Source organism: Arvicanthis niloticus, chromosome X (assembly GCF_011762505.2).
Source record: "Arvicanthis niloticus isolate mArvNil1 chromosome X, mArvNil1.pat.X, whole genome shotgun sequence".
Lineage (NCBI taxonomy): Eukaryota > Metazoa > Chordata > Mammalia > Rodentia > Muridae > Arvicanthis > Arvicanthis niloticus.
The window spans coordinates 11078486-11102226 of record NC_047679.1 but is presented as its reverse complement, the minus strand read 5'-3'; the positions used below and the strand labels follow the sequence as shown (position 1 = coordinate 11102226).

The 23741-nt window shown below is 44.9% G+C and overlaps 1 protein-coding gene across 2 annotated transcripts; it reads right to left on the bottom strand.

Moving 5' to 3' along the window:
- Nucleotides 1-1493: 1493 nt before the first annotated feature.
- Tbc1d25 (TBC1 domain family member 25) lies at nt 1494-22290 on the bottom strand. Of its 2 annotated transcripts, XM_034484885.2 has the most exons (7): nt 21779-21797; nt 20094-20203; nt 18909-19014; nt 18538-18692; nt 3649-3776; nt 3320-3508; nt 1494-3077 (listed from the first exon to the last, which is right to left on the bottom strand). In XM_034484885.2, the coding sequence occupies exons 2-7, from the start codon at nt 20095-20097 to the stop codon at nt 1716-1718; spliced, it is 1944 nt and encodes a 647-aa protein (XP_034340776.1). In that variant the 5' UTR covers nt 20098-20203; nt 21779-21797; the 3' UTR covers nt 1494-1715. The 2 variants fall into 2 exon arrangements, with proteins under 2 accessions (XP_034340776.1, XP_034340775.1); XM_034484884.2 differs by lacking the exon at nt 18909-19014 and having other exon boundaries at nt 21779-22290.
- Between the last annotated feature and the right edge of the window lie 1451 nt (nt 22291-23741).

The window sequence follows — 23741 nt, the reverse complement described above, 5'->3', positions numbered from 1 at the left end:
GTATCTGAATATGCTGGATACCTATATAACAGTTTGCTTCTGCTCCTCAAGTGACTAACCTTCTACTACTAAGATAAGAACCTTTTAAGGGCTATCCTCAGCTTCACGTGTTAATCTGGGGGCAGGTAAGAAGATACTTTCCCTGATGCTCCTTCATCTCTGGCAGAAATCTTCTGGTCAGACCTGGCACAACAAGGTCATTCCTTGGGGACCTGTTAACACATCCACTATCCATCATATCCTTAGTACAGGACTGTTTCCTTGTGAGAAAACTCCACATTCTGATTGGGGGAGAAGGGTTGCTTTTGAGACATTTTTCACTCTAGCCCAGGCTAGACTTAAACTTGTGATTCTTCTTTATTCTCTCAATTACCTGAGAATATATGTGCATACCACTGCAGCCTGGTCAAGGACTTGTTTGCTATTTGTTTGTTTTTAGATTTACTTTTCATACCATATAGATGCTTGGTGGCCATAGACTGGAGTTATGGATGGTTGTGAGCTACCATGTAGGTGCTGGGAACTGAGTGCAGGCCCTCTGCAAGAGTAATGAGTATTTATTATTTTATGTGCATTGTGTTTTGGCTGCATATGTCTGTGTGAAGGTGTTGGATTTCAGAGTAACAGAGAGTTATGAGCTGCCATGTGGGTGCTAGGAACTGAACCCAGATCCTCTGAAAGAGCAGTCAGTACTCTTAACCACTCATAGTGAGTATCCTTGGTTTTTTGTTTTGTTTTGTTTTTCAAGACAGACTTTCTGGCTGTCCTAAAACTTGCTCTGTGGACCAGGCTGGCCTTGTTTTGTTTTGTTTGTTTGTTTTTCAAGACAGGGTTTCTCTATAGCCCTGGCTGTCCTGGAACTCACTCTGTAGACCAGGCTGGCCTCGAACTCAGAAATCCGCCTGCCTCTGCCTCCCAAATGCTGGGATTAAAGGCATGCGCCACCACTACCTGGCTCAGGCTGGCATTGAAACCAGAGATCCACCTGCATCTGCCTCTGGAGTACTGGGATCAAAGGCATATGCCACCACTGCTGCCACTATCACCACCACCAGGCTGTAATGAATATTTTTAACCCCTGAGCTGTCATCCAGCCCCAAGGACCTGATATGTCACTATCTTGCAAATACTTAGGCTAACTCTTGTAGGGCTCAAGTTTTCTCGGTGCTTCATTCTTTGTTTTTTTAAAGCCAGATTAGTGATGTGGAACAGGCAAATATGCTGAAATGGTTAAGGCAAGGTGGAAACCTAGCTTAGGGCTCTAACCATGGCATGTCATATAGTCCCACAAGCTGGCTCCAAAGCACATGGAACACTAAAGCAGTCCCCCGGCTGGGCTATCAATAACTGATTTTCAACAACTATTCTCCTTGTGGCAGAGAAAGCAGGAACCACCCTACATCAACTGAAGTATTACAGTCACATCAACTAAAGAGCCCCCAGTAACTTTTATAACATCCAAGAAATAGAGAAATACACATACCACAGTGACCTTTGTGTATGGAAAGTATGCTTTAGAAACAACAAAACCAGAAAGAGGTTGTGGCCTCTGTGGGGCAGTGACAACGCTGAGCCACACATACTCAAACCCGGGGAGAGAGGGCCCCAGGTTCCAAGATGTCTGGGGATGGCAGGCAGGGAATAAGGTCTCATGTGTAGGCCCTCATGGCAAAGAATGGAGTACCATTGGGGTTGGAAGGCTGGAGGGAGTATAATCAAGATGGAGCTGTGGCCTCAGCCCCCTCCTCAGAGTCCCACACTTCAGACTGTAGGTAATCAGCAAAGAGAGCTTTAGCCCTGCGCAAGACACGCCCCAGATGGTGTTTGCGCACCAGGCGGTCAAAATGCATGGCTAGCTCATTGTAATCCAGCCCATTGCGCATGATGTGGTCACGGTGCTCCAGCAGGATAGCCAGGCAGAGGAAGAGCATGAATGGGTTCCCTCGGCCAAACTCCTGGGGTGGAGGAAGGCCCATTGGAGGTGGAGGTGGTACGGACTTCCCAGGGTCTCTGGGAGAACCTACCTCTTGCATCAAGGGGGATCCTACAGCTATGTCACCAGAAGGAGAAGCCTCCTGGGTAGATGGAGGAGATGACGAAGATGGGGAATCAGGCCGAGAAGAAGAAGAGAGGAGTGGATCTGGGGAATTCAGCAAGGGCTCGGAGAGGGACTTAGAGCTAATGAGGGTAGCTGGGTGGGATAGTTGGACCAGAAGGTCCTTCCTGGGGCCCATGTTATCCCTGAGTTGTTGGAGACCATCCAGGCTGGCTTGTCTTAGGAGCCGTCCCCCACCACTAGGTCCCCGGCTAGATGTAGCTAAGTGGACAACGGCATCTTCAAAAGCACTGCCTCCTCCACCAGCAGGCCTCAGCATGTGCCTCTGACGGACTGGCCGCCCCCTGTGGCTACCAAAGCCAGTGTCTGCTACTTGGCTGGGAGGTCCTACGAGCTCCACTTCATGTTCTGGAGGGTCAGGGGGCAGCGAACTCCAGGTGACTTCTAGCATTCTGAGAGCGTCATCAAAGGCGAACTCCCGCTTCAGCTCCAGTAGCAACCAGCGGTAACAGAAGAAGAGGTCATCGGCACCTGCTTCTTGCAGGTACTGGTAGAAGTCTGGGTCAGCATGTCTCAAGAGCAGCTTGAGGTGGGCAAACTTGGTGGCCATGGCACGGCCATCAGGGTGGAAGTTGGCAGCTAGGCGTTTCATGATGCCACAGAAGCATACAAAGGCATGGCCTTCATGGTCCATGACAGCAAGAATTGGTGAGGCCAGGTCACTCATACCCTGGCAGTATGATACCTGTGGATGGGTAACGGCATAGGTGGTGAGCAAGTCATGTAGGGCCCGTAGGTGTGGGCCATCCTCAGGCCCTGCGTAGTAGGGATGGGCTCGGTCTGTGCGAAGCACATCCTTGAGGACTGTGCTGCGGATGAATTCCAGGTCCTCAGGGCTCACTCGCTGGGCCCACTCGCTTTTGAGCTGTTCGTACTCACGGCTCTTACGTTTCATGTAGTCCATCCGCTCACGGCCTGTCAGCCCATCTGGGTACACATTCAGGAGGTACCGCCATACCACCTGGCCAGAGACAGAAGACATGGGGCTGAGTTTCCACTAGTAAGCTGCCATACCCATGTATGTCAGCTAGTCACCACCCGTCTCTTGTGACCACTGTCCTTGTGCTAGGTCTGCCTTCCTGCCACTAAGACCTACCGAACACAGACCCTCCCTCCTTGGAATTTCTCTACCCTACCTATGACAGTGTGTTCTACTGACTGTACTGATAGAGTGATGGGTTCGGTGATTGACTGAGGGCTCACTTTTCGAAGTGAAGGCTCCACACCGCCATGGTAGATCCTCAAGCGCAACTCTTCAGGCCGGGAAAGCTGCCCCTCGTGATTCAGGTATGTGTGGAACTCAGCATCACTCAGAGGTGGCTTGAAAGGCTTGACATCTTCCCCATAAGACCAACTCAGCACCTGCTGGACCTTAGACAGTGTACGACCCACCTGGGAAGGAAGGAGGAAGAGAAGCTACAGGTTACCTGTACAGGATAGGGCAGGTGCCAGCCAGTGAGCTCTGGAATGGCAATACCACATAAGCCCTTCCCTCCAACCATAGCTGGAGCGCCCCAGTCTCCTGAAATCACCTGAGAGAGGATGGATTGTGTAAAAGGCAAGGCAGCTGTCGTCAGTGAGGATCGCTTCTCGGCCAGTAGCACATCAGATCCAATGACATCTTTGGGGCTAATTATGTCCCAGTCTTCCAACAATGGGCCTAAGCACACAGAGTGAAGCACTATAAGAACAGGGATGTGAACCCAGATCATAGGGCTGGGTTCCTTTCTAAAGCTTAGGTATGTGCAAGGCAACAAACAGCACCTATTTCTTCTTCCTTGTTTCATCCAAACAATAATAATAACAATAATAATGATATCAGCCATGATCGGTCTTACATGGGAACTATTTCACAAAATGGCTGGGAAGCCTTTAGTATTTTAATGATGTAAGGAACATTTATTGAGTTCTTCCTAAGTGAAAGGCACTGGGACAAGAATATCTTATCTATTGAGCCTGGCAGTTATTCTGGAAACTGAGGTGGGAAGATCAGGCATTGTCAGTGCCTGGGCTAGGTAATGAGATTCTCTATCTCATCAAAAAACACTCAGGGCCTGGTAGTACATGCCTTTAATCCTAGCACTAGGGAGTCGGAGGCAGACAGATCTCTGAATTTCAAGACAGCCTGGCCTGGCAGTGGTGGCACACGCCTTTAATCCCAGCACTTGGGAGGCAGAGGCAGGCGGATTTCTGAGTTCGAGGCCAGCCTGGTCTACAGAGTGAGTTCCAGGACAGCCAGAGCTACACAGAGAAACCCTGTCTTGAAAAAAACCAAAAAAAAAAAAAAAAAAAAAAGACAGCCTGGTCTACAAAGTGAGTTCCAGGATAACCAGAGCTACATAGTGAGATCTTGTCTCAAAACAAACAAACAAACAAACAAACAAACAAATCTTGAGGACCAGTGAGGTGGCTCAGTGAGTAAAGGCACTTGCCACCAAGCCTGATGACCTAGTTTAATCTCTGGAGCCCTCATGGTAGAAGTTGCCTGTGATAATAAAAATAAAATAAAGGAGTTTTTTATACTCAGTCCTATGGAAGTACTAGCTAGTATTCTTTTTTTTTTTTTTTTTTTGAGACAGGGTTTCTCTGTGTAGCCCTGGCTGTCCTGGAACTCACTCTGTAGACCAGGCTGGCCTCAAACTCAGAAATCCACCTGCCTCTGCCTCCCAAATGCTGGGATTAAAGGCGTGCACCACCACCGCCCGGCGCTAGTATTCTTTTTTAAATATGTATTTTTTGTGCCTGGAGGAAATCGTCCTGGGGTCACATGTGCTAGCCAAGCTCTACTGCTGAGCTCCATCAGGAACCTACAAGACAACGTTTTTGAGACAGAGTTTCATTAAGTTACCCAGACTGGCTCTGAACTTATTCTAGTCCTGACAGGCTTTGACCCTCTTGATGCCTCAGCCTCATGAGTAGCAGGAATGAAAGAACTACAGACGTGTGCCACCTCACTTGGCTTGCTCAGTATCTCTGATGAGGAAACAGGTCTATAGATACTTACTTGCTCAAGGCTTCATACCTAGTGAATGAAAGAAGTGGAATGTAAAGCCCAAAGTTGCGAGCCAACACTCCTCATCTTACATTCATGATAGCGTTCCCCATAGGAAATGCTACTACCATTCTTCTTTGGCAGAAAAGGACCAAAGAGGTTTGGAATAACTAGTTAGTGAGCAAGATTCTACAGCTGGGAAATGGTAGATTCCCATTTCTCGAATCCCAGCCCCATTTACCTTACCCCAGAATCCAGTCAGAGCCTAGAAAAGGTGTTAGTGGAGAGGTGTGCTGCATGTGTTAGACAAAGGATTATGCTATGCTTGCTCTTAGCTGCTCCTGGCCGATGAAACACCAGCAGATGCTTCTTCTTCCTCTATCATCATTCCCCTCATCCTTTTCCTTTTTGAATTAAGTATTTTAAGTTAGCATACAAAGTATTGGGCTTCATTATGAGGTCTCCATAAACATGTACCAAAACTCTTTGTTCTTATTCATCCTCAGCCCGTTTGTTGCCCTCCCCCATTCTCTTTGCCTCCTCTTGCTGGTCCCCTTCTGTTTTAAGTCACTTGCATTCCATTTGCTTATCGATCCCCCTTCCCTTAAGATGTTGTCCTCAAGCTAGAGAGATGGCTCAGCGGTTAAGAGCACTGACTGCTCTTCCAGAGGTCCTGAGTTCAATTCCCAGCAACCACATGGTGGCTCACAACCATCTGTAATGGGATCCGATGCCCTCTTCTGGTGTGTCTGAAGACAGTGACAGTGTACTCACATTTATAAAATAAATAAATCTTTAAAAAAGATTATGTGTATGGCTTTTGCCTACATGTATGTCTGTGTACCATATGCATGCCTAGTGCCCAGGGAAGCCAGAAGAGAGGGCATTAGATCTCTCGGGACTGAGCAGTCATGTGGGTGTTGGGAACTGAACCTGGGTCTTCTGGAAGAGCAGCTAGTGCTTTCTTTTTTTTTTTGGTTTTTCGAGACAGGGTTTCTCTGTGTAGCCCTGGCTGACCTGGAACTCACTCTGTAGACCAGGCTGGCCTTGAACTCAGAAATCCACCTGCCTCTGCCTCCCAAGTGCTGGGATTAAAGGCGTGCGCCACCACTGCCTGGCTGGCAGCTAGTGCTCTTAACTGATGAGTCATGGCTCTAGCCCAGGAAGATTTTCCTTTCTTTCCTTTTATTTTGAATAATGTGTGAGTATGTCTTTATGGAGATGTATGTACACAAGTGTGGGTGCCTGCAGAATCCTACAGATGCCTTGGATTTCTGGGGAATTGTGGAGGTTGTGAGCCACTATATGTGGATACTGGGAATTGAACTCAGGTCCCTGAAAGAGTAGCAAGCACTCTTTATTCAATTTTGAATAATATATGGATGTGCTTGTATTGGGGTATGTGCATGTGAAACAGACATGCCCATGGAATTCAGAAGAGGATGTCATATCTCCTGGAACTGGACTTATCAGCAGTTGTGAGCCCCCTGACAAGGGTGCTGAGAACTAATCCTTGGTCCTCTGGAAGAGCAGTATGCTGCTGTTAACCACTTAGCTATCTCTCCAGTCCCATTTTTTAAAAGATTTATTTATTTAATGTATATGAATACAATCCAGACACACCAGAAGAGGGTGTCAGATCCCATCACAGATGGTTGTAAACCACCATGTGGTTGCTGGGAATTGAACTCAGGATCTCTGAAAGAGCAGTCAGTGCTCTTAACCACTGAGCCATCTCTCCAGCCCCTCCAGCCCCTCCAGCCCCATTTTTTAAATTAAAAAATTACATTTGCTGTCAGACAAGATGGTGCATGCCTTTAATCCCAGCACTCAGGAGGTAGAGGCAGGAAATTTTTTTAATTCAAGGGCAGCCTGGCTTACAAGAGCAAGTTCCAGGTCAGCCAGGACTACACAGATAAAGCCTGTCTCAACAACAACAACAACAAAAAAACCAAGTTATTCATTTACTATGTAGGTGCATGCATGTGCTGTGGTGCATGTGTGGAGGTTACAGGACAACCCATGGGAGTCACCTTGCTCACTCTGCCATGTGGATCTTGGAAACGTAACTCAGGGTTGTCAGGCTTAGTGGCAAGTGCCTTTACCTTACTGGCTAAGCCATCTCACCCCAATAGGCACTCTTAACTGCTGAACCATCTCCGCTACCATGAGTCCTGTGTGTGTGCATGTGTGTGTGTGGTAGGAATAGAAACTAAGGCCCCATGTATGTGAAAGGCACTCCATCAACCTAACTTTAAGTTTGAAAATTTTTTTTTTGAGAAAAGGTCTCATCTAACCCAGGCTGACTTGGAACTTAATTCTGTAGCTCAGGCTGGCCTTGAACTCAGTGATTCTTATACTTCAGTTTCTTGAATTCTAGGATTACAGGCATGCGCTTCTAAATTCAAGAATCTTAATAGATGGCGACTGACATTTACAGTGTTGCAAAAGCTAACAACATCCAATACCAATTCCATTATATGGATAATTATATGAAACAAATAGTTACATGAAACAAAGCAACTTCCATTTAAGTCACTGTCATCAGCAGGCCAATGGTACCCCTCCACAGCATTTTCATGGACTCAGCCCTTTCTTACACAGAGCTGCAGGAGAAGCAAGGCCATGTCTAGATGCCACTGTCTCTCCGTGTAAATCTCTGAGTGTACCCCAAAACAAAGGGTCACAAAGGAGAGGTAGAAATCCACTCCCAGCACAGCTATTCCTCTTTTACTTCATCTGTTCAACTGTCAAAACTTGATACCCCCCATCCTCTCAGTCCCCAAGTCTAAATCACTGCCAAGCTCCTGTGGCGTATCTATATAAATCCGTATTAGCCTATCTATTATAATACACCTAGTTTTTTATCCACCTTGTGAATCCATCTGAATCACCACCCCAGAGACCTTAGACTGCTGCTTTCTAACCAGTCCCTGCCACTAACAGCTGCCAGTGTGATCTTGCTAAGACATTAATCAGAGCATTAAAACACTTTGCAGGTGAGGAGATTGCACCACTTACCAAATTAAGAAGCTACTGTAAGACAAAGAGTTAAGGTTACATGATGCCAGTGAAAAAGTCAAAAAGCCCTTGAGGCTAAGCTTGGGAAACCCAATATGCACAGAGCAAAACCTGAAGAGACTAAAAAGATCAGATGAAGATCTTAGAATTAAATAGGTTTAGAATTACTAGATGGACATTTTTCTAATGTAAAGAAATGGCTGGAGAGACAGTTCCTCCATTAAGAGCATTAGCTGTACTTTCAGAGGACTCAGGTTCAAATCTCAGCACCCACAAGACACAGCTCACAGCTGCCTGTAATTCTAGTTCCAAGTAATCTGACCTCCTCATCTAGCCTCTGTGGGTACAGCGCATGTACATGGTACATAGACACATGCAGACAAAACTCCATACACATAAATAAATAAAACCAAGAATGAAAACCAAACAACTTTAAGACCATGTTAGGCCAGGTGTGGCGGCACATCCCTTTAATCCCAGCACTGTGGAGGCAGAGACAGGGAAATGCCTGAGTTTGTGGCCAGCCTGGTCTAGCAAATTCCAAGACATTCAGGGCTAAACAGAGAAACCCTGTCTCAAAGGGGGGGGAGAGAAAGAGAGGGGAGAGGGATGGAAGGAGAGAGGGAAGGAGAGAGGAGAGGAGAGGAGAGGAGAGGAGAGGAGAGGAGGAAAAAAAACAAGTGGTTCAGCTTAAAAATGCAAAGCCCAGAGTTCAACTCTTTAAAAAAAGTTATACCTAAAACTAACCAAGAAGGCTGAAGGTGTCGGAGAGATGGCTCAATGGTTAGGACTTACTAATCTTGCAGAGGACCTGGGTTCATTTCTCAGCACTCATACCGGTTGGCTCATAACCACCTGTAATTCATTCCAGGGTCATCTTCCAGCTATCCCAGGCACCTGCATGCACATGGTGTACACATACACACTCAGGCACATATACATTCACATAAAAGAATAAATACTTAGGTTTGGGGAACTTTTTTTTTTTGAGACAGGGTTTCTCTGTGTAGCCCTAGCTGTCTTGGAACTTGCCTCAAACTCACAGAGATCTGCAGAGGCCTCTTGAGTGCTGGAATTAAAAGTGTGTGCTGCCACTGCCTGACCTGTAAAATCATAAATATATATTTGAAAATAAAAGGCTCAAAATGAAGCTGGGTGTAGTGGCTCATGCTTGTGATTCTGGTATTTGGCAGGATGAAGTATGTAGCCTATCACAAGTTTACAGTCAGCATGGGCTACACAGTGAATCCAAAGCTGCTATAGGATTTATAGTGACAGCCTGCCTCAAAAAGCAGGGGTGGGGTGGGATGGGGGCGTGGGGGTGAACATTAAAGAAACTTTAAGATAAACCTGGCAAACATAAGCAGAAAGCTCCAGCAACAATATGAATGTCACAAAGAGGGTCAGCCAGCCAAGTGTAGTATAGTAGCCCATACCTATGCTGGTACCTGGGGGGGTAGAGACCAGAGACGGGGCAGAGAGGACAGAAAGAAGGCCCGAGAGAAGGGAGAGAGAGAGAGAAAGGAGGCAGGGAGGAAGAAGAGAACAAATATACTATCAAAGGCTAAAAGGAGTTAACAGGAAAAGAGAAACATTCTATTAAATATTGATAAACAATAGGAAAATTGAAAACACGTTTATAAATAGGCAAAGGATTTCTGCAAACACAAACCTGTCTAGTGGCAAAAGCTAACATGGACCAACAGGAGGCTATAAATAGTCTTTACATAACCCACTATGGGTGGGTGAATGTGCACACATTTACTGTAGACACATCCAAGCATTTCATTATGGGCTTCTGGCCCAGACCCTATTTGTGGTATAACATGATATATATGATACATACTACATCTTCATCATAAAGTTGTCAAACCTGCCAAACCTTAAACTAATATAGAAATCCAGAATTCTAATGTTTTCCCCCTGAACCTGCATGATATTATTTTAAGGTTCACAAGAACGAATTCATGTTTAAGAATAGCTAAGAAAACAAACATCAGGAGGATGACAAAGGCTTTTTTAAAAATTAAAAGTGACCACAAAATCACTGCCATTAAATACAATAGTGTTAGCCCTGTGTAGTAGCACATGCCTTAAATCCCAGCACCTGGGAAGAAGAGGCTGATGAACCTCTGTTTCAGGCCAGCCAAGACTACATAGTGAGACCCCATCTAACAAAGATGTTGTATGTGTGTGTGTGTATTTATATATATAGTTACATATATATACATATATACACACATATATATGTATGTATATATATGTGTGTATATGTAGTATATATGTGTGTATATATATGTATATATGTGTGTGTATATACACACATACATACATACAACACACACACACACACACACACACACACACACACACACACGGCTAGAGAGATGGCTCAGAGATTAAGAACACTAGCTTCTTCCAGAGATCCTGGGTTCTATTTCTAGTGCCTATATAGTGGCTCACAATCACCTGTAATTCCAGTTCTAAGGAGTCCAATGCCCTCTTCTGGCCTCCAAGGACACTAGGCATGTACCTGGTACACACACTCTCTTTCCTAAGGGCGCCATAAGAAGGTATCAAACCCTTTGGAGCTAGAGTTCCAGGAAGTTGAGCTGCTGGACTGTTGGTACTGGGAACCCAACACGGTTCCTCTAAAAGAGCAGTATGAGTTCTTAACTGCTGAGCCATCTTTCTAGCCCACACCTTTTCTTTCTTTCTAGAATATATTTATTTATTTCTATGTGTATGCCTGGTTTCATCTGCATGCATGCTTTGTGCATGCCTGGTGCCTGTGGAGGCTAGAAGGCAGCACTAGAATTCTACTTGAGTTAAAGACAGTTTTTAAGCTATCATCTGGTTGTTGGGCAGGGAACCCAGGTCTCTACATTAGCAGCAAGTTCTCTTACTGAGCCATGACCCAGCCCCAGCCCTAGAGTATTTTTTTGAGACAGGGCCTCACTAAGCTGCCTAGGCTGACCATGAACCAACTGCACAGACAGGTCTTAAACTTGTAATCTCTGCCTCAACCTCTCAAGTAGCTAACACTACAGCTAACTATCGGAATTGTTTTTTCTGTGTCCGGGGAGAAGGAGGGAGAAAGTTTCTGGCTGACTTTGTAGCCTAGGCTGGCTTTGAACTCACAGTAATCCTTCTGTCTCAGCCTGATTGCAGGGACTTACAATAATCTTTCTGTCTCTGCTACATGATTGCTAGGATCACAGACATGTGGTCCTACACCCAGCTGTTTTGGTGAGCAATGTAGAGGATAATTCTCAGGGACTTATGTATACTACTACTGCACAAGCATTCTTATACTATTAAGTTATTCCCCAGCCCCAGAATTTTTTTTCTTTTTCTTTTTTGGTTTTTCAAGGGTTTCTCTGTGTAGGCCAGGCTGGCCTCAGAAGGCAGAGGCAGATAGTTTGAGGCCAGCCTGGCCTACAGAATGAGTTCCAAGACAGCCAGGGCTACACAGAAAAACCCTGGCTCAAAACAAAACAAAACAAAACAAAAAAAACAGATAGATAGACAGACAGATAGACAGACAAGGAAACTATTAGTAGCAATAATAATACAAAGAAAATTATCACAAATGTCCAAATTGGTTCAAGGTCCTTGCTTGATAATGTACCACGTGTACAGGTGGTGAAATGGGCTTCTCAGAGAGACTTGACCTTCCACTTAGTCACAACATGCTTGATGCTTTCAGAGCCATGAAAATGATCTCAGGGGGCTGGAGAGATGGCTCAGCTGTTATGATTCCTATGTTTGATTCCTAGCACCCACATTGTAGCCCACAGCCATGTATAACTGCAGTCCCAAGAGCTCTAATGCTCTTCTGTCCTCCCTGGGCACCAGGCAGGCACATGATGCACATATTTACATGCAGGCAAACCACCTATATACAGACCATAAAGAAGAAAAGCAATATGATCTCAAGAATGGCATTAACAATATTATACAAGGTCCATACACTAGATACTTATTGAGAGTATATCAGGGTGGCTGGAAAGAGATGGCTCAGCAGTTAAGAGCACTGGCTGTTCTTCCAAAGGACTTGGGTTCAATTCCCTACAACCATGTGGCAGCTCACAACTGTCTGTAATTCCAGTTCCAGGGGATCTGACACCCTCACACAGACATACACGCAAGCAGAACACCACTGTACATAAAATAATACTTTCATGCCCCAATATATGAATAAATTTGTTTGTAAATAGTAAAGGACCTGTAAGGTTATATAGCAAACTGATCACTAAAGCAGAAGGCATGTGTATGTGTGTGTGATGTGTATAAAATTAAGCATAGTGTTCCCTAGAGTCTGTAGGATTTTTGTGTTCTTTTGTTTTTGAGATAGGGTTCTCTGTGAGTAGACCTGGGTGTCATGGAGCTCACTTTGTAGACCAGAGAGGCCTTGAACTTAAGAGGTCTACTTCCTCTACCTCCAGAGTGTTGGGGTTACAGGCGTGTGCACCACAGCCCTAGCTAGAGTCTCTAGCATGGTTTAAAAATATTTTCAGGGGGCTGGAGAGATGGCTCCGTGGTTAAGAGTACTGACTGCTCTTCCAGAGGTCCTGAGTTCAATTCCCAGCAACCACATGGCGGCTCACAACCATCTGTCATGAGAGAACCGATGCCCTCTTCTGGTGTGTCTGAAGACAGCTACAGTGTACTCATAAGTAAAATAAATACATCTTAAAAAAATTTTCATTTATGTTTATTTTTTGTGATACTGAGCATCAAACCCACAGCCTCCAGCACACTAGGCAACTACTGTATGTATGTATGTATGTATGTATGTTATCTATCTATCTATCTATCTATCTAACACTAAGCTTTATCGCTGGCCTTCATGGTCAGTTCTGATTATTTCAGTACTAAGCACTGAATTCAGGGCCTAGCAAATGTAGGCAAATGCTCAAGCACTGAGCTACCCTTCCCCCTTACACACACACACACACACACACCACACACACACACACACACACACACACACACACACACACATACACACACACATGTACATTTTACTTACATAGAATGGCCTTGAACTCATAACGCACAGGACCCTCTGATCTTGCAAACCTTCAGCCTCCTGGGCCTCATTTTTTATTTTTAACAAGGTGAATGCGTTTAGTAGGTTACTACTAAACAGTTTCCTCCAAAAATTCCTTTTTCCAAGGTCCGGCATTTAGACAGAAGCCAGAATTCCCTCAGGGCCTTGAAGCATTATTTCATCCTTGCTAAGAGTATTTATTTTCTCCTTACCTCTGACAAAAGACCTGGGCTCCCATTAACATAAGACTGTGTTGCCTATTAGCACATCAAGGTCTGTGCTAGCCTCTAGGCCTCCTTCTAGGCAGGTATCCATTCCCTTTTAACCAAAGGGCATTCCCCCCAACCCCTACCTCAGTCACTTCTCTCTGCTCTACTGAGAGACAGCCTAGGCAGTTTGGAAAATACTCTTGGAGCAGCAGTTTCCTTACTGCACCCCATTAATTTCTCTCTTACATTTTAAAAACTTTTCAGTTGAGTGTCTGTGTATGAGGTGCCAATGCTCACTGAGGCCAGAGACTTCACCTGATGTGAGTGTTGGGAACCGACCTTGGGTCCTCTGCTAGAGATGTACATTCTCTGAGTCACTAAAATATTTCTGTAGCCCGTAAATTTTGTTCTTTGCTGGGGCACATGCCTTTAGTTCCAGCACTCAGGAGGCAGGGGCAGGCAGATATCTGAGTTTGAGGCCAGTCTGGAGTACAGAGTGAGTTCCAGGACACCCAGGGCTACACAGAGAAACCAAAATAGAGAAAAATTTAATTCCAAGGTTGGACATGGTGTTGCATGCCTTTAATCTCAGCACTTGGGAAGGAGAGCCAGGCAGGCAGATCTCTGTGATTTTTCAGGCCAGCCAGGGCTACATCGAAAGACTGTGTCAATATTACCCCCCAAAACGTAACTCCAATAAAATTTCCATCAGTACCTATTTTTCTTTTTTTGATCCAGGGTCTCTCTACATAATCCTGGCTGTCCTTAGTGCTGGGATTAAAGGCATGATCCACCATGCCCCGCAGGGTTATTTTTTAAACAAGGCCTCACTGTGTAGCCCTAGTTGGTGTAGAACTAGTATGTAGACCAAGGCTAGCTTCCAACTCAGAGATCCTACCTCTGCCTCCCCAAGGCTGGAGTAAAGGCATGTGCTACCACGCCTAGTCCTCGCCTTAGCATTTTAATGCTATGACAAATTGATTCAGTTAAAGAAGAATAGGGGCTGGGAAGTTTGGCTCAATTGGAGATGTGCTTGCTGTACAAGCATAAGAGTTTGTATTTCTGCTACTGGCATAAAGGCCAGGGGTGGGCTAGGGAGATGGCTCCACAAGTCCGGTAACCTGAGTTCTATCCTCAAAAAGCCAGATGTTGTGGTGCACATCTGTAATCCAGCACTCCTACGGCGAGTTTGGTAATAGAATAAAGAATTTGCCTGGGAGATCATGGGCCAGCTAGCCCGGAGTATACAGTACAGCAAGAGAAAGAGACCCTGCCTTAACAAGGTGAAAGGAGACACTGACTCTTGAAAAACTGTCCCCTGACTTCCACATGTGTTTCACGGTACACACAGATTCACACATGCAAACAGATGACAGGTGCAAGCCTGTAATCAAGCCGGTAGCACTGGAGAAACAAAAGCAGAAGTTTCCCCAGGGCTTCCAGCCAGACCCTGTCTGAAAAGTTACATGAAGAAGTGATGGAGGAAGACGAGCAACACTGACCCCTGGCCTCCAAACACATGCACATGTGCATGCACATACTCACACAGATGCACACATATGAACACATATGCAAACAAGAGTACATTTATAAGATTTTCATGAAAAATTTTTAGAGTTGGGGAGATAGCTCAGTAGAAAAGTGCCTGTCTACCATGTGCAAGGCCCTGGCTTCCATTCCCAGCACTGAAAAACATTCCAGAAAAATAACATTTTTATGAAAGAAAACACTAAAACTATAGTAACCTGAATGTGATGGTTTATACCTGTGATCTTAGCACCTAGAAGGCCATGGCAGCCTGAGAAGTTAGAACCTGTCAAGAAACAAAGGAAAGGAATACACACAAGGACCCACATAGAGCCAGTGAGATGGACCAATAGGCAAAGGAACCTGTTACCAAGTCTGGTGACCTGGTTCAACCTGCAGAACCCACATGGTGGAAGGACAGAGTCCCTCAAGTTGTCCTCTGTGCACCATGCATGCCATGGCATGCAGGTACATGTGTGTCCATGCAATATGGCTCAGGAGGTTGATGAACTAAATTCAATCCATCCATGATAGAAGGAAGAACTGACTCTGAAAGTTGTCCTCTGACTGACACATGCATTCTTTGGTATGTCTGTGGACACACACATACATATATACACATATACAAAATAGCTAAAGTATAATACACATTTAATACACATTATTTTGGGTCCTCTCATGGCTTCAGGGAGTTGTTCCTTTCTCAATCAACTCTGCTTGCTAGTCCTATTAAAGATGTTTGTAAATGAAGGGATTAGAGTAAAAAAATTAAAAATTCAGAAACAGACCATGCATACCCTGGAACCTGGCATCTAAGCACTTTTGGAAATAGTGGGAAAAGAACTAATTCATCAATAACTGTAGAGTTAATTTTAAAAAATTATTTTATGAGAGGTTTATCTGCACACATTCTTACAATGCTTGTGGAGGTAGAAGACAGTGTCAGGATCTCCTGGGACAAGAGTTACAGACTGTTTTGAGTTGCCGTGTGGATGCTGAGAACTGAACCCAGGTTCTATGGAAGAGTAGCCAGTACTCCCAAGCTCTGAGGCATCTGTCTAACCTATGGAAAACCGTTTTTATAGATATATCTATGGTCAGGAAGATGTCTCAGTGGCTGCTATATAAGCATGAGAGCCTGGGCATTGATCCCTAGTAATCCCCAGAACCCACATAAAATGAGAGGCATATAGTATACCCATATAATCCCAGCTCTTGGGGAGTCGGGTAAGACGATCTGTGGGCTTGCTGACCAGCCAATCTAGCCAAATGGTGAGTTCTGGGTTCAGTGAAAAAACTGCCTCAAAAAATAAGAGGCATAGTGGTTTGTGCTTTTAATCCTAACACTTGGGAGGCAAGTGGATCTCTGTGAGTTCTAAGCCAGCCTGATCTACAGAGCAAGTTCCAGGACAGCCAAGGCTGCACAAAGAAACCCTGTCTTGAAAAACCAAACCAGGGCTGGAGAGATGGCTCAGAGGTTAAGAGCACTGACTGTTCTTCCAGAGATCCTGAGTTCAATTCCCAACAACCACATGGTGGCCCTCTGTAATGGGATCTGATGCCCTCTTCTGGTGTGTCTGAAGACGTAAGATATAAATAAATCTTAAAAAAAAAAAAAGAAAAAGAAAAAAGAAAAACCAAACCAACCAACCAAAGAACCAAACAAACAAAACAAAAAATAAGGTAGAGAGTGACTGAGAAACTCAGCGTTAACCTCTGTCTCCTTATGGGCACACACATGCACCCCCATACAGGCACCCATAAACACATAGAAAAGAAGTTTTCAAATGTGTTTCTGTAAAGAGACAGGTATCATTGACTCTATGCTCCACTGGCATCCTCTCAGCTCTGACTCAGGTGGGTTTGCCCAGCTTGCTCAGCCAGGAAGACTTTGTGTTTAAATAACACTACTGTTTCCACTTTAGAGGTGAAGAAACTATTTATGTTTACCATGGTATCAGTACAATGCCCCGGTCATCCCAAATGGTACAAAGGTTCTCTAAGGCTAGGAACTGTATGGCTCTGGCATATTTTATTACAAAATGAAACAAAAAACTTGCTGAGTTGGCAAGATGTTTCAGCGGTTCTTTAAGGTACTTGCTGCCAAGCCTGAGTGTGATCCCTGGGATTTACATAACAGGAGAGAACTGACTCCCGAAGGCTGTTCTCTGACCTCTACGTATGTGTCATGTTCATGTGTGCTCATGCATGCATACAAACACACACACACACACACACACACACACACACACACACAGAGAGAGAGAATAAAATAAACAAAATTAATTTTAAAAACTTGCTAGGTGTTGAGTATTGCTGGGTGTATCGTATTCCCAGTTATTCATACAGCTGAGGTGGAAGAACTGTTACGTTTTAGGTCAGCCCAGACAATGTAGCAAGACCTATCTTAAAATAAAAAGGTTCAGTGGTACATATAACACTTGCCTAGCAAACATATGGCCTTGTATTCAATTCTTAGAACCAAACCAAAACCAACCAATAACAGCCAAGCATGGTGAGCTATGTTATCCTAGCACTTGTGAGGCACAGACAGAAGGTATCATTGCAAATTTGATGCCAGCCAGCTTTACATGACAAGTTCCCCAGTACCCAGACCTATATACCACAACTATTTTAAAAAAAAAATGCCAAAACCAAAACCAAATTCAAACCTATAAAATGTTAAAAACAGAATACAGTGTGTGGTGCTAGAAAGATGGCTCAAAGAAACTGGCTGCTCTTCAAGAGGACCAGGGTTTCATTCCCAGCACCCAGAAGGTGGCTCACAGCCATCTGTAATTCCAGTTCAGGAGAGGCTATGTCCTCTTGTGGCCTCCTTGGGTACCAAGCATGCATGGAGTACATAGACATACATGCAATGGAAACCACCTTTATGTTATAAAACACAACAAAACCAACCAACCAAAAAAAAAAAAAAAAAAAAAAAAACCATCACCACCAACTAAAAACTACCAGAATGCACACTGGAGGTGGCTGTATAGCTCCGTAGCACAGTGATTACCTGATGCCAGTGAGCAAGTCCTGGCTTTCTGTCTTGCATTGCGAAAGAGAGAAGAGCGAACACCCTGCGCCTGTAGCCCTCATCCAGAAGACATTAGCTGTTCTACCACATGTGTTTTATTGTATTCCTTCTGCATGTAAACACATTTTTGTAAAGTCCCTCGGAACACTATGCACTCTACCACTTCACATGTAAATGGCTTTTCCCCAAGAGCACAGACATGTTCCTCCAGTAACCCTGAAACCATTACCATATTGCTATGCTTTCAAATTAACTGCCAATGTGATAATATAGGCTGCATATTCCTAATAGGAAATTTGAAAACCCCAAACCTGAATTATTTTGTAGTTTTGTTTTGAGACAGGGCTGCTTTTATAGCTCAGGTTAGCCTTGACGTTGAGTTTAAAGCATACAAGTACCATTACTATAACAAAACTTTTGGGGTCAGTACTGATGATTGAACCCAGGTCTTCTGACATAATTAAAAAAAAAAAATGTGTCCCTGTGGCCTACCCAGAGTGTAAGGTGTAGAATTATCACCCTATGGGAAAAGCTGGATCTCCAAGCTGTTCCCTTAAGGCACTGGGTACTCACTGTCCTCTGAGGGCCGAATGTCTACACGCAACTGCAGGTAAGGTTTGGAGGCAGTGGCGAAGGCTGTGCTGAGGTCCCAATCAGAAATGAGGGAGAGGAAAGTTTCCTGTCCTAGCCGGTCTCGAGCCAGGTAGCTGATGCCAAAGTTCTTCTTCCTGGACAAAGGACATAAGGGAGCTCTTGGGATCTTGGGGATCTTGCAGTTCCCCAGCAGCTTTCAAGACCAGTTTTACAAAACAAGGAAGGCAACATGAAAGGTACTGAAAACAACTTCCTTCTATCTGCTGGGAACTATGCTAAGGAGTTCGGGTATCCTGAGGTTAGGTCATTTATATCCACTTTGTTACACAAACACAGAAACAGATACACACCTGCTTATATCTGGAGGGCACACTGAAAACTGGTAGACTGTTGGTCCCCTCTGGGGATGGTAACAGTGTAGTTGAGGGACAGAAGTGGAAGAAAGCAGCCTTCTTACTACATAAAAAAAAAGCAGTCTGTATGGTTGTTATTATTTTTTTTTACAACAAGATGTAAACGCACAAATGTTTAACCAGAACTACGAATTTATCCAGATACACTTGTGCAAATATGTAAAGAGATATTTTGTTTGATGATCTCTGTAAACCAAGGATTCTCCTAAATATCCATCAATTTCATACTGTATTCCTCCAGAGCAGCCTCCCTCCCCCAAGAAAATAACCAACACATCTGCCCCTAAGGGCTATCGACTCTCTAAGACCCACAAATTTTGCAATGTCTTATACTAACCATTGTCTGGGAGGACAGGAAAAAAAGCAACTGATTTTATTGTTTCCTTTTTTTCTTTTGTGGCAGTTTCATTACGTAGCCTAGACTGACCTTGATCCTCCCATCTCAGCCTCCAGAGACTGTTTGGTGAAACAAATGTTTTCTTTTATCTTGTTTTTTGTGTTTTTTTTTTTTTGAGAGGTCTCTCTGTATAACCCTGGCTGTCTTGGAACTCACTATGTAGACCAGGCTGGCCTTGAACTGTCAGAGATTTGCAGGCTGTCTCTGCCTCCAGAGTACTTGGACTAAAGGTGTGAATCACCATATCCAGAAAAACATTTCCTGTGCTGCTGCTGAAGCTGTATTGGTAACACCTGTCTGGAGAATCATTTTGAAAACATTCCTTGAATAGTTTTTGTTTGTTTGTTTGTTTGTTTTTGAGACAAGGTCTCTCTGTGTAGCCTTCACTGTCCTAAAGCTCCCTCTGTAGATCAGGCTGGCCTCAAACTCACAGAGATCCACCTACCTCTGCCTCCTGAGTGCTCGGATCAAAGGTGTGCGCTACCATCACCCAGCTATTCCTTTTAAGATTTTAAGTACACACCTTGTAACCCAGAAATACGACTGCTACTTTTTCTTATGACTTTTCCCATGGATTCCAAGCAAGATACACATATCCACTGTGGGATTATTTGAAAAAAAAAAAAAACAAACAAACAAAACCAAAGAACCAAACAACAAAACTAAACCACAGAAGCCTGACAGTGGCTTTTAAGATGACCGGCCTGCTTCATCTTCCCACTCACCCATTCAAGTCAAAGGCTCGGATGAGGATATGCTGCAACACGTCCAGGGAGGTGATCTGAGGATCTACAGCAAAAGAGCGGAACTCGGGGGACAAGAAGCTCTCACATTTCTGGGGAAAGAGGACAGCGGGAGGTCATGAGGGGGTACATCACCATGTGGCAAGAGTGAGTGAGGTAAAAGAGTGGTAGAAGGCAGGAGTCGAAGAGGGGACAGGGACCAAGTTTAGGTGAGATGTTCTTGGTTTTTGTTCTGGGTGAGGGGAAGTCACAGAAAGTTTCTGGGCAGAGAAAGGATGAATGTGTCCTTAGAATTTTACAGGGTCCATGTTTGCTCTGCAAAAGCAGACTGGCCAGGAACAAAGTCTACTGCAGTAGTCCAAGTGTCCAGTCCTTCTAGATCCCCTTAAATATGGTTGCCAGAATCACCATGTCAAGCCTGACCCCAATAAAATCAGCCCCCTATACTGCAATCAGTGTAAGCAAAGCTTTCTTTCAACTGCAAACCTAGGGTCCTGAGCTAGCCCTTCCTCCACTCAGATTTATTCTGGAGTTTATGCTTTACTAGTATCAAACTGTTGAGAGTTACTTTGAGTACATCCTTTCTCCAGACTTTTGTGTGTGCTGATGACCTCTCTTGCATCCTTCTGAACATCCTTCCCACTTCATCTGGCTCACTAAACCTTTCCCTTAGAGCACTAACACACCAAAGTGATCTACGGCGCTCCAGTCTGAGCCACTGGTCACTGCTTGCTGGTATCACAACAGGTTCCTTCCTCAGAGTGAGTATGTATGTATGTATGTATGTATCACAAGCTGTCCTACCTGCCCTTCTTCCTCCTGAGTGGCTATCACTTTTGCCCCCAGACTTCCTTTTCCAACAGTATGGGAACCTATAGAACATACCAAGCTCATCTAGGTGTTCCCTCTACCTAGAACTCTTCTCCCATCCTAAATGCACATACTAGTCGTGCGGTGGTGGCGCACGCCTTTAATCCCAGCACTTGGGAGGCAGAGGCAGGCGGATTTCTGAGCTCGAGGCCAGCCTGGTCTACAGAGTGAGTTCCAGGACAGCCAGGGATACACAGAGAAACCCTGTCTCAAAAACAAACAAACAAACAAACAAACAAACAAACTAAATGCACATACTAACACTGTGTTGTTATTATTACTCTGGGGGTTTTGTGATTTGAATCCTCTTTTATATTCTCCTATACAGCTTTGGGTAAAGTAACTCCCTAGATCCTAACCTTTCCAATTACTTTCTCGTGATATTCACCACTGTTCAAAACATCTCACTTCATTGTTTTTGTCCCCCTCTCACAAGCACGTGGGCTCAGGGGTGGGACGTGGACGTAAGCGAACTCTCAACTGGCTATTTGTTGACTGACTTTAGGACTATTCCTCTGGACTCCAGAGGCCCCTCCTGTAACCCTACAACCTACCCCTCTATCCGTAGGCTCCTCCCATCCACTCCATTGGCCCCTTCCCCTCTCACCAGTTCCACACCCAACAACATGTCCCCAAGACCCACGCCTTCATTCTCCTATCAATTCCGTTCTTCAGCCCCGTCCCCAGTTTCCAAGTCACGCCCCAAATCTCAGATCTGATGCTCTAGCCTATGACAGCTACGGTCTCTTCGTCCACTGGGTGCCCAGGCAGGCTGGCCGACCAGTCACTGGCCTCACCTTGACTCGGACCCGTACCACCTCACGCTCCTCCTCCTCAACCGCCGCGGCCGCCTGGGCACCTCCGGCGGGCGGGGGCGCTGCCGAGCACGTCAAGTCTGAGGCCGCGGGGGTTGTTGCCATCCCGCCGCTGTCGTCTCTGTCCAGGTGACAACTGTAGTGGCCCCTACCCTAGCGCACACCCTACAGTGCGGGCGCCCGCGGCCCCACCTTGCACCAGAGCGCAGGCGCAGAGCTTTCTGTACGACCCTGCCCCTCCCACCTGGCTTGGGCTGGAGGTCGCCTCTGAGCATGCGCTTAGACTGCTCTTGCCTGGAACCCCGCCTCCCAGAGTGGAGAATTTTGCTTTTTACTGCCTGTGTACCAGTGCCTGTCTAGGTTCCGCCTGTCCTGGTCCCGTGTCGCGGTTGTTTTGGCAGTCTACTTCCGGATTCATGAACCAGCCGCGTTAAACAGACGAGCGGGAGAAAGACAAGAGGGCGGCGAGGAGGCCACAGCGTGCTGACATCAATGTTCCAGAACCCTCTCTGAGTTGCCACGTGCCTCTGGTGACATCCGATGATGTCATCGGTTTCAAATACTTCCCTTCGAATTAATACCCTGAAGGGGTAAAAATCTTTCTCCAAAGATTTTTGTATTTTGCTTTTTTTTAACCTCAGACTTCCAAGAATTTACAGGTGTGTACCACCTTCCCCGTGCCCATCTCCCAGTCTTTTAATAATTTACACTTATATTCAAGGAACTGTACATAAAGTTGTACACACTTCTGAACTCTTGTTTATACTTCATTAAGTAATTTACCAAAAAAAAAAAAAAAAAAAAAAAAAAACCCCAAACATTGTATGCCCTTTTTTTGGAGGGGGTCCTACTTTTCTCCACAAGTTTTTTTCTAGGTTTTATTTTATTTTTGAGACATTTTTATGTAGTTCATGCTGTCCTCATCCTTCAGAATCTGTCTTAAAAGTGCTGGCCCTACATTGTCTTTGTTTTATTTAATCCTCACAATTTGTTGAGGTCAGCCCTATTATAAGCTCTGTCTGGGTTTACCTCATTGATAGATAGTCTAGTGTACAGGAGGCCTACAGCACTTCAAGTACAACAAAAAGTATGTGTTTGTTAAATATGGGTTAGATGGTTGAACATATCTTAGGCTTTTTGTTTATTTGTTTGTTTGTTTTCAAGACAGGGTTTCTCTATGTATCATTGGCTGTCCTGGAACTCACTCTGAAGACCAAGTTGGCCTTGAACTCACAGAGATCCTACTGTCTCTGTCTTCTGAGTGCTGGGATTAAAGGTGTGCAGCCACCACAGCCCAGTATCTTAGGCTCTTTTGAGGAAAAAAAATGAAGTATGTTTTCACTGTGTAGCCCTGACTGACCTGTGACTCTCCATGGAGACCAACCTGGCGTGGAATTCACAGAGATCCACCTGTTTCTACCTCCATAGTGCCAAGATTAAAGGTATACATCACCACAGCCAGCAGGGAAGTTAAAAAAAATTTATTACATTTTATTGTATGTGTGCATTTGCCACAGCATGCATGTGACAGACAGTCAGAGAACAACTTTCAGAGGTCAGTTCTCTCCTTTCTCCAGGTCGGTACTGTGAATCCAACTTAGGTTACCAGGCAAGGCAGCAAACTTTGTACCTGTGGAGCCATCTTATAACCCCTATCTATCTATCTACCTACCTATGTACGTATATATGTATGTATGTATCTATAATCTATGTATGTATGTATGTATGTATGTATGTATCTATCTATCTATCTATCTATCTATCTATCTATCTAAGATGGTCGCAGGTAGCCCACGCTGGCCTTGAACTTGCTATATAGCTGGAGAAAACCCTGAGCTTCTGGTCCCAAGTGGCAGGATTATAGGTTGTGCCACTGTACGTGTTTTCATGAGTTTGCTGGTACTGGAGAGTAGAGCACGGCTTTTGGCAGGCTAGCAGTCAGTCT